The sequence below is a fragment of the Oncorhynchus clarkii genome, chromosome 7, assembly GCF_045791955.1.
Source record: "Oncorhynchus clarkii lewisi isolate Uvic-CL-2024 chromosome 7, UVic_Ocla_1.0, whole genome shotgun sequence".
NCBI classification, from domain to species: Eukaryota; Metazoa; Chordata; class Actinopteri; order Salmoniformes; family Salmonidae; genus Oncorhynchus; species Oncorhynchus clarkii.
In genome coordinates, this window is record NC_092153.1 from 65,100,015 (window position 1) to 65,111,839 (window position 11,825).

At 39.8% G+C, this 11,825-nt stretch overlaps 1 protein-coding gene across 1 annotated transcript; it reads right to left on the reverse strand.

Annotated features, from left to right (window-relative positions):
• Positions 1–544: 544 nt before the first annotated feature.
• LOC139414400 (TruB pseudouridine (psi) synthase family member 2) lies at positions 545–4,240 on the reverse strand. Its single transcript, XM_071162313.1, has 8 exons — positions 3,982–4,240; positions 3,187–3,324; positions 2,950–3,024; positions 2,738–2,799; positions 2,516–2,597; positions 2,335–2,407; positions 1,939–2,075; positions 545–1,153 (listed from the first exon to the last, which is right to left on the reverse strand). Exons 1-8 carry the CDS (start codon positions 4,097–4,099, stop codon positions 810–812), a joined length of 1,029 nt encoding a protein of 342 aa, XP_071018414.1. The 5' UTR covers positions 4,100–4,240; the 3' UTR covers positions 545–809.
• Positions 4,241–11,825: the final 7,585 nt, after the last annotated feature.

The window sequence follows — 11,825 nt, forward strand, 5'->3', positions numbered from 1 at the left end:
ACGTCCAAATAATGTATCGCAAAATATACACTGTACACTGTTTACCGGCTTTATCACAGTTGCAGCTGACAGTATTTTTTCAGTGACAACACGTTTCTGGTGGCCTTTTTCCATTACATACACAGGCGTTCAGAGCACGATAGATTGCTAATTAGCAGAGGTGGTCCGTCTGTCGTACAAAAAACACGCGCTGTAACAGCGATATGGCCGTGTGGGAACACTAACCCTAAAAAAGGTGTATCAATTTAACCGTAAAAAAAAAAAAAATGTTTTCACGTATTGCTTGCTGATATGAAAAATAAGGTCCTTATGTTTCCAAAACTGTACTGCAAGCAACGCGTGTTAATGTTCAAAACAAGCGTCAGGGATCTTAACAAAACCCCTATACAGAAGACGCCTTCGCCCAATGACTTATGTGTAATGTAATGGAACTGAGGGTCATGATCAAGGGCTAATGTTGGGATGGCTCAAGCTACTTACTAGTGTTTCTTAAAACTAAGAATATTTATTAGCTTATTTCCCCCTACACATTGAGATGATCACATAATTTGGTATATTTTAATTTAAAAGAACAGACATTAACTAATACAAACTGGTCATACATTTTTACATTGGCCTAAAGAAAGCAGACATTGCACATGAAGGAAAAAAAACATTGGTTTTCCAACAGCCACATCCTCATTGGCCTAGGCTCCAGGCTTCGCACTTGTAGGTGAGGTGAAAGCCTGTGGCAGAGACTACATCTTCATTGACTAAAACCAGTATGTTTGAGGCTGATGTAGCTTTCAAGGATATCTATTCCAAGGACATCAAGAGCCAAATGCTTTTGAGGTCAATACAGAGTGTAACCGGTGGGAATCACCAGTGACTGCTGCTTCTTCTGCCATCTCCTGTCTCTGACTGGCTGTTCCTGTATCCTTCCCTGGCTGTGTGTGCTTGGCTTTGCTAGCCTTTCTGGAAGAGCGGTACTGTCTGATGGCCTGTATGACATCTGTGGAAGTCCAGTGTTGATGGGTCAAGGCATGTTGTATGGTGAAGGGCCCGTCTCGAGTGCGGCGCACTCCCTTACATACGGCCGTGCTGCGGAGCTCCAAGCCCACTTCATGCAGGATTCTGCACAGGTACCGCTGGGTTTCATTCAAACACTGCACCTCTGCGAGAGGGAGAAAACTGGTTAATGAAATGTACAAAACTGAATTAGCAAGTTTCAAGTTGTATTAGTCGTATGGTATACATTGTCCAACGAAATGCTTACTTGCAGGTTCCTTTTTGACATTGCATTAACAATATGAAATAGTAAAAAAAATAAGAATATGAACATAAAGTAAATGGCAGTAGAATATAATTAACATTTGAGAAATATGTATAATACAGATAGGCACAATTTATAGTACCATATTTACACATGTATTGGGTAAGGGGGAGGGGAGTGTATACATTTAATTAAGTACTGGGCAATTCCACAGTAACATATTTGATTTATAGTACAATATTTACACATGTATTGGGAAAAGAGTGTCAAGTGTATAAATTGAATTAAGCACTGGGCAGTTTCACGGTAACATAACTATGTCAAACAAAAACCAATGATTGCAAAGTTAAACAAACCATACAACTATACACAATAACTACGTTTAACTATTTATACTGTAGTTCTTGTACATAGAGTTGTATGGTTTGTTTAACTTTGCAATCATTGGTTTTGGTTTGGCATACATTTTAAAGTGAAAAATCAGTCTCAGTGTCACTGTCATTATGGAATTGCCCCACTATTCAAGAATACCGGATACATATCTAATGCAGTTCATCAGTTAGAAAGAGCCATGTGCCATGTCCTATTGCATGTGAGTGTGTCCCTGTGTCTTTGTGTGTGATCAAGTGTCTATCTAGCAGTGTGTTGTACAGTACAGGTGAAACTGGAGGTGGCAATACATTTACCCAAGGTAAAATGGGGTGGTTGGAAGTGTAATAAACGCAGGCCTGTCATAATAGGGGGAGACTTCCCGTCGGGACGCAGTTCCCCCTTCACAGCCAACTCATAGGCCCCCTGGGTGCTCATGTCCACCTTAGAGTACCTGCCAGAACAAACAGTTATCCTACACTGCTCCACACACTAGGTATAGAAAAAATAACAAATAAGCTTTCACTGGCACAGACAACAACTGACTGGCACTTATATCACAGCATTAGTTTGGTAAGTAATGGGGTTGAATTGGTACAGGTCTATGGGAAAGCTCTAATTGCAATATACCTTGGTTCAGTGAGTAGATAAAGTAAGGTGAACAGAGAGGGATAAGAGGTGGACCACAGAACTAGAATGAATGGTGGACGTACGTGAGCAGGGCCTTCTGATTGGATCCTTGCATCATGGCCAGGACTCTCTCCAGCTTGTCCCGTGTAATGTGATCTGAAAGGCATGTCAAGGGTTGCTACACAGTCAAGATAACGTTTTTATAGATTCTGTATTTATTTCAATAAGGTGAAAGGCAAAAAAATAAAGTGCTGCTGTACCTACCATATGTGGTCCTCTCTATGAGGCGGCCTGTGTGAGAGAAATTATCTGTGGCCATCCCCAATTCACCTTCTAATGTATAATCCTGAATAAATTATCGAAAGTTGAACAAGAAATGCATCATGGCAATCTCAGCATTCTATCAGAACGATGCCATATGGATTTTCCACCTCCAATAAACTGTATGCTCTTTTACTTGTAACATAAATAGAGATGAACACTTACTCTAGTGACATGAGATCTGTAGAGATCAGTCAGAGCCTTGTTTGACTGGCCAACACCTAGAACTGAGGAGAAACAGATGCCATGATGATGTACATGATCAAACATGAAAACTTATATCGGTGCAGTAATGCAGGCCCGATGTGGCTCAAATGAGCATATCCCTCAGCAATATATATATTTTGTAATTTGGAGGACATGACAGAAAGTCCCACCTAGAACTCCAGAGGAGAATACGTCCAGGCGATGTCCCACTCCTACTCCTATGTGCTGGAACTCAGGTCCACTCACTGACAAGAAAACAGTAAGACCGTTATTGAATTCACACAAATCCAGCATCATTACGATATGGAGAGCTTCACCTTTAAAATACAAGTGAACGCACTTATAGGTTGTGTAAGGGACAGGTCATGAAAGACTTGGAAGTGATTGTACAGTGAACCTGAACATACCCAGAGGGTGATGAGCCAGAGCTGGGACAGAGGCTGCAGACAAGGTGAGCTCATTGGAACCCTCAGCCACAACACTGGTGGGTTCAGCCAGGAACTGGACCCTCTGACGAGGGGCTGGAGGAGGGGCAGCATTTATCCCTTTGGAAAGAGATTGCATCATCATCGGTCCCATCTGACTCAGTTAGTAGAGCATGGTGGTTGAAATGCCAGGGTAGTGGGTTCGATTCCCAGGGGGACCAGGACAAATATTTTTTATGAAAATGTATGCTCTTGCTACTAAGTCGCTCTGGATAAGAGCGTCTGCTAAATGACTAGAAATGGAGGATGTAAAATTATTCTCTAATTTCCTTCAACTGCACTGCTGTGAATGAACTGGACATGTGACAGGAAATCCCTTGCTGGCATTTCTTGTCAAGTGCTAAACCCATTAGGTAACAGCAGTAGCAACTCATAACGTTACTACTAAACATTACCGGCTCTCTAAAATGTCGGGTAAGCAATACTTTCCTGTGGATATTTTGTCTCAAATTACGAGCAGCTATAGTGCAAACCGCACAGACAACAGGTAGAGTAAGCTTAAATGTAATTTTTTTCAACATTCAGGCTTGTAAGGTAACGTTACATTTACACGATTTTGCAGGCATTATTTCCAGGCTGAATATACCAATTCATTGTGTATTACAGCCTGATTAATCAAACTACAATTAAGCATGCAATTATCAAAATAACAACATGGGGGATTATGTTGCATTTGTAGTGCAAAAGTAAATGCTAGTGTCAGTAACGTTACAGTACCTTTGAGCAGGTTTGTCTCGATGGTATCCCGGACGAGTTTCCAGTGGACACCGGGGGGTTTGTAAATGGAAAACAATCCCTCTAGTTTATGAAACACGCGAACAGATGCCCTCGCCATGACGCTAGATCTCAACAAATATTGTCCAGCATTTGTTACCCATAAACGGTGTTAAATAACGCTACACTTCGTCAAATTTAACATAAACGCAGTTCCAACCTGGCAATGTTTCACATCACGACAATGTCAACATGTGGAACTAATGCGCACGCGTAGATGTGACATAGATATTCCAGAACACTGCCACCTAACGAGCTGGAGTAGTTACTTCACTTGCCTTGGCCACGTTAACAAATGTTTCCTATGCCAATAAAGCCCTTGAATTGAATTTAAATTGAATTGTATTTATTTAACCTAAACCCCAAAAAATAAATGTTAGAGTTATCAAAATAATAGAATAGAATAAAACTTTATTGTTCATTATGGCGATTAGGATTAAGAAGGTCACACATCAAATCACATTTTATTGGTCACACACATGGTTAGCAGATGTTATTGCGAGTGTAGCGAAATGCCTGTGCTTCTAGTTCGACAGTGCAGCAATATCTAACAAGTAATCTAACAATTCCACAACAACTACCTAATAAAGGAATGGAATAAGAATATATACATTTGAATATATCGATGAGCAATGACCAAGCTGCATCGGCAAAATGCAATAGATGGTTTAAAATACAGTATATACTGTACATACAGTGGCGGTTCTAGCTTGTATGGCTCCCTTGGCGAACCCCCACTTTTGTGCCTAGCTCACAAACTAGAATCAGGGCACCCACTCCGACAAGGTTAATTGATCCACAGTCCCATATGGTGACCTGATATCATTGACGTGACATGCAAATGAGCGATAGAAAATTGATTGCGCAAATGTCACCATTCCAAATGTTTTTGTGCAGGCGCCCCATGCCGCCCCCGGGAAGATGCCGCCTAGGGCGGCTGCCCATGTCGCCTATACCTAAATCCGCCACTGTAAACATATGAGATGAGTAATGCAAGATATGTAAACATTATTAAAGTGACTAGTGATCCATTTATTAAAGAGAGTGTATACAATCCACTTTCAAATTTGCGACGCACTTGGATTGAGACAAAACAAAACATATTTTAACGATATAACCAGCTGCGCAACTTTGGCTTTAGAAGTGTATATTTGTGCTTAGCATATATGCATGTCCTGAAATGGGGTGTTATGGCTGTGCGTTGCTGGTGGAGAAGTCAGGTGCAGGAGAGCAGGGAGTATTGAACAAGCGCACACTTTATTATGGCAGGAGATAAAAATAACAGAAGAACGCAGCTTCTTAAAAAACCTCCAGCCCACAAGGCAAAAGTGCAAGGCGCGAATAATGTTCAATACAAGACACTGTAAATACCAAAATAAACAAACTGTGTGCAAAAGACACAGAAACATGAAACCCAGTCTGGCGCGTAACGAAAACCACGTAACACAAAACAATTTCACACAAAGACATGGAAGGGAACAGATTACTAAATACATGCAGTGTGATTAGGGAATGAAAACCAGGTGTGTATGGAACAAGACAAAACAAATGGAAATGTGATAAATGGAGCGGCGATGGCTAGAAAGCCGGTGACGTCGATCGCCAAACGCCGCCCGAACAAGGAGAGGGGCTGACTTCGGCGGAAGTCGTGACATGCAGACTTTGTGTTTGGAATGAATTGTAAGTTCTTGTTTCTAAGCTGCAATGTTATTCACCAACCATTTTTTTTGTATTATTGATGTTTTTTATTTTTTATTATCCAGTCTGATAAACACTCAAAACAGCCTACCCGACCGCTCAGAGTCTTCCAAATGGTCCTAAAGCACACATTTGCCTCATTTTGTATCACATTCCAATTATAAAACTGGGGGGACAAAAATGGTATTTGTCCCCCCTGTCCCCAGTGAAAGTTGCACCCCCAGATATAACTATAAACAACAAAAAAAACAATTCACGCAGGTGAGCTCAGGGTCTGGCAGTAATGCCGCGCCCCCAATGTCTCTTTAATTAGAAACATTATAATAAAGCACACAGAACACTCAATGCATAATTAGTACAAAAAAATATAAAGATTATACCACCTACCCAGTGCTATGTGTGACATTGTATCCACAAATATCAAACTGTATGCTTGTGTCAGAGGAGTCAACTCCACTAGCCTCATATATTTTACTAGGCAAGTCAGTTAAGAACAAATTCTTATTTTCAATGACGGCCTAGGAACAGTGGGTTAACTGCCTGTTCAGGCGCAGAACAACAGATTTGTACCTTGGGGATTTGAACTTGCAACCTTTTGGCTGCTAGTCCAACGCTCTAACCACTAGGCTACCCTGCCACCCCCTAGCCTAACCATGGAGCTTCAGCGGTAATTTCCTAAGGAATTTCAGTAGCCCAGTAATGTTATGTAATGTAAGGTTGCAAAAATCTGGTAACTTTCTCCAAATTCTCAGGGTTTCCAGAAATCCCAGTTATGGATTCCCAGTTTCGCAACACTAGTTCTGTGAAACTTCAGTGTTAGTGTTCTATGAGGCTTCAGGTAATGTCCTGAGATTTGGTGATTAATACAGACTTAGTGCAAATAGTTCTTAATTATTCAAATGGGTATGAAGAAAGGAATCACTGATCACTCCATCTACAAAGCAACTTGTGTGACGTGTGTGACGTGCGTGCATTACTGAGTATGTTTGTGCAAATTATCACGTTTTCTGTAATGCCGCACAATTGAATTGAGCATAGGTATTCTGTGAGCTGATCTGTAATTATTGATTATTGATAGGTTTTATTCACACCTAAACATTATAAATCCTAAACGTCAATTTATAATTGACTCTGATGGGTTGCAGTCTTTGTGTGGGAGGCACTGGCCAGAGGTAAGTTTTTGTGACGGACTAATCAGGGAGCAAAAAGTGAGTGTGGAGAAAAGACATGGGAGAAGGTGCTCACACAGGTGCTCGGAGTCCAGAGGGCCATTGCCATAGCAACAAACGATGGGCATTTATTTATTTGTCAAGTTACATAACATTGATATCTCCATACAACTTATATCGGAGTGTTTTCAGTGTAAAGTGAATTGTTGTCTGTGCCCTCTCTTTCACAGTGTGCTGTCTGTGCCACCTCTACAGTGTGCTGTCTGTGCCACCTCTGCAGTGTGCTGTCTGTGCCCTCTCTTTCACAGTGTGCTGTCTGTGCCACCTCTACAGTGTGCTGTCTGTGCCACCTCTACAGTGTGCTGTCTGTGCCACCTCTGCAGTGTGCTGTCTGTGCCTCCTCTTTCACAGTGTGCTATCTGTGCCTCCTCTACTACAGTTTGTTGTGTGGCCCATGAAGGCTGTCAAGATCACTGTCCTTGGCTCAGAAAACAAAGGTTTCATTCATCACACTGACTTCTGAAACAACATGCAAAGCTCTGCGAAGCACACTATCAACAAACAGTATTATGTGATGTAATATTGCATATGTGAATATATCAAAACTTTCACATGTAACCCAACTCTTTTGAGAAACTACACAAACGAAACTATGGACACATGGGGAAAATGTATTTATAGTGTATTTGAAGTGGACAAGTTTTCTTTACAAAACGTTATATCCACCAAAGTCAAACGTCACAACACGTTCTAAACCGCTCTGATGACAAACACTTTTTTCCTTTCTCCACGCGCTGGCTGCGCTTCGCAAACCCTGAAAATATTGTGAAGATTGACCGCCATTTTGTTTTTGTAAGGACACAAAAAACAGAGGCAGTGGGAAAAACAATTCAGGTAAATAAATACACTATTAAAATGTTAAAAGACAATATATTATTAGCTAGTTAGATAGCTGTAGGCCAGTAGGTCACATTGTTGGCTAACTAAAATTAGCTGCTAGCTAGCTAACTGTACACACTGTTTAGCTAAGTTAATTAAATTGTTATTCATTTTTTTGCTCCTTTGCACCCCAGTATCTCCACTTGCACATTCATCTTCTGCACATATATCACTCCAGTGTTTAATTGCAATATTGTAATTATTTTGCCACTATGGCCTATTTATTGCTTTACCTCTCTAATCTTTACTCATTTGCACATACTGTATATAGATTTTTTTCTATTGCGTTATTGACTGTACGTTTGTTTATTCCATGTGTAACTCTGTGTTGTTGTTTGTGTCACACTGCTTTGCTTTATCCCAGCCAGGTCGCAGTTGTAAATGAGAACTTGTTCTCAACTGTCCTACCTGGTTAAATGAAGATGAAATACAATTTTTAAAAATAAATACAAATGTCATCAAGCTACACTCGTAGAAAAAGGGTTCCAAAAGGGTTCTTCAGCTGTCCCCATAGGATAACCATTTTTGGTTCCAGGTAGAACCATTTTTGGTTTCAGGTAGAATCCTTTTGGAACCCTCTGTGGAAAGGGTTCTTCATGAAGCCAAAAAGGGGTTTTCAAAGTGTACTTCTATGTACTTCTACTTCTATAGCCGAGTAACAGCTACACTCTTAGAAAAAAAGGTGCTAACTTCCTATTAGTTAGCTATCTTGACGTAATCATTGTAAATTAAAAACACAGTCTCCAAATGCATTTGTAGATAACAGCCATGGAAAATTGGGTGAAATTGCAGATCCATCTGTCATTAAAGGGAGAGTGTAGGCTACTGGATAGGGCAGGTAATTTTATGGGAGGACATTACGTAAAGATTCTCCAGTTTCAGCCCCTAGAGGGGAAATCTTTGAGGACAGAGAGATAATAGCAACATAATATAGAGTGCTCTCTAATTTGTGTATAATGAAGCCTGTTTCTTTGTGATGTTTTCGGTCCTTAGAAATGGAAAGTTGTGAAGGCAGATGGAGAGAGGTCCCAATGAATGTCCCAAGAGACTAAGGATATATCCTATATGCCATGGGTTATATGTGTAGACCTACCTATGTTAGCAAATGTTGTATACAAAAATATAGTTAAACTTCACACACAATGTATAAACCTATTACAATTGGAGCAGGTCAACCCTGCTTGTGGTCTGCCGGGTGTGCAGGGTTCTGTTTCAGCCCAGCAATAACACAGCTGATTTAACTTATCAAATTTAATGAGTTGATAATCAAGTGTGCTTTTGCTGGGCTGGAAAAGAAGTTTGCTCACCTAGTAGATCAGGGATCAGTGGAGCAAGGTTGGCCACCACTGGTATGGAGTTTTTTTGTTCATTTGAAATTATGCTTCAGTAATTATAGTCTACTTACCACTTAATTATCTATTGTTGTTTAGACTAAGATGTCTAATCTTTACATACGAGTTAGCTTATATGTATGTTTTGCAGTGATGAAGTGTTAATTCTTTGAAGTAAAGTGTTTAACCTTGTTTTAAATGTTAAACTATTATTCAAAAGGAACCAGTGTCTGTTGATTAATCACATATCACAATCTGCAATAAATAGGGGAGGGGGTTCTGTCTATAATGTGTCTGTGTTTATGTGTTGTATTCTCAATTGAACATTTCCTTTTTGTCTATTTGTAAGATCTCATTTCTGTTTTATTTGACTGTCACTTTCTCTCATTATGTCAGCTATGTGAATCCATTTAGCAGCTTATCATATGGCATGCATCACCAATGCAGCCATAGGCCTACAGTATGATGGCATTACTGGGCATCTGTCATCTGAGGCAGAGAATAGCTGAACTCACACATTGTTTACATGTTGAGCTATACACTGAGTATACAAATATTAAGAACACCTGCTCTTTACATTACATAAACTGACCAGGTAAATCCAGGTGAAAGCTATGATCCCTTATTGATGTCACTTGTTAAATCCACTTCAATCAGCGTAGATGAAGGGGAGGAAACTGTAACAGACAGGTTCAAGAAGGATTTTTAAGGCTTGAGACAATTGAGACATGGATTGTGTACGTGTGCCTTTCAGAGCATGAATGGGAAAGACAAAAAATGTAAGCACCTTTGAAAGGGGTATTGAAAACTCAATATTAGAATGGTGTTTGTAATGTTTGGTATACTCAGTGTATTTTCTCAATTTAAAATGATACCAGTAGACAATGTATATGAGGCAAACCATATACTAGATTTTGTACATGCCCTGTAAGTGCTGACATATAAAATTGTTTAGTGTAAATCCAAGCTGTGTAATCGAGGTACTAATAAAGGAGAATTAGGCTACAGGAGATGAGCATTACAGACAACATTTTATGAGGTTCATTTTATTTGATTTCCTTTATTTTAGCAAATAGAAAACCTCCCACTAATAGTACATGGCTGCTTCATGTATCACTGACTCTGGATAAGCTTGTGTGGCTAACACAGCTAACATGTTAGGTAAAATTAAAGGTTAGCTTTACAATCGTGAGAGGATTTAAACTAGCTAGTAGCTAGCTAGTTAATTATGCCTAGGTAGCTTACAAGGTTAGCTGACCTTTCTCTAAACAAACCTCATTGTGGCTAGATACTTGTCCCTCATGCTAGCCTTTACAGCCAAATATCATTTCAGAAACATCAACATAAAAATATTGATATGGCCAGCTTTGTAGACCATTTCTCTCCTCTTACTGCATGTTTAGCTCATCTCGAAATAACAGAGAAAAATGTTTTGTCACCCGTGCTTGTTTTGTTGACATTTTAATCCTCAGTGTTGCTCCTATGGCACTAATCTGGTGAGCACCTATAGAGTACCACAGTATGAGTCATAATACCTATCAAACCTAGCAGTCAAACAAGGAAATGGTTCCAATAGTTTTTCCACCATTCATTTTTCACATAAGGGATTTTAGGAACACTTAAAATAAGGGCTGTGTTTCATGTAGGCCTACCCTGGCGTGATGTTTTGATAACAGTGTAAATCTCTCTAGGACAAAGTGACTTTTATCAATATATTCGCCTGTATTTACCACCCAAAAATGAAATGCTAATTAGCTGCTAATGTGAAGAACTACAAATGCCATCATGATCTGGATGAGTCTGACGACTTGAGGCAAAGGTAAGAATCTCTGGATTAACTATATCATATTAACAAAATGTTGTAATTAATAAACTAGCTACATTTCTTTAAATTCACAATTCTGTGAACTTTCTTGTGCAAGTTTTAAGTTGACACAATACCTGTTAGCAAACGTGTCAGCTCGAGATGACATGCAGAAGCTTGCAGGGATTTGTAGTCTTGCACAATGTCTACTTTAATGCTAATTAGCATTTCCGAATTTGAGAGTAAACAGAGGCAAATATATTGATAAAAGTCACCTTGTCCGAGAGAGATTTACATGGTTATCAAAACATCACGCCAGGGTAAGCCTACACTAAACACAGCCCTTATTTCAAGTGTTTCATAAATTAGCTATGGGGAAAAATGTATGGTGGAAAAACGATTGGAACCTTTTCCCTGTTTGACCGATAGGTTTTATGGGTATCATGACACCTCCACTGTGGGGCTCTATTGAGGAATGTATTGACCCTGAGGGTAGGGCTTGGTTTTAGTGGTTTCAGTAAAGATAAGAGACAGTTTCTTGGAAACACTGTCCTGCCCTGTGTGCAAGTGCAAAGTCAAGTGTTGAACGCTCAAACATTTGTCTTTCATGGTTATTTCAAAGGCAGCATTGTCAGCATTACGTCAAGCATGAGACATCACATACTTCAAATGTCCACATATTCAATGTATTCAAATTCGTGAGTAGCTGTGAGGGCTCTAACATTACATTTCAGCCTACCACTTGAGGAATAAAGATGGCAAATTGTACAGTGTATCAGATCTTGGGAGGAAGAGAGAGAGTGTGAGTTTATTAGGGAGACGTGAGGTAGGGAGGGAAAGAGTGAG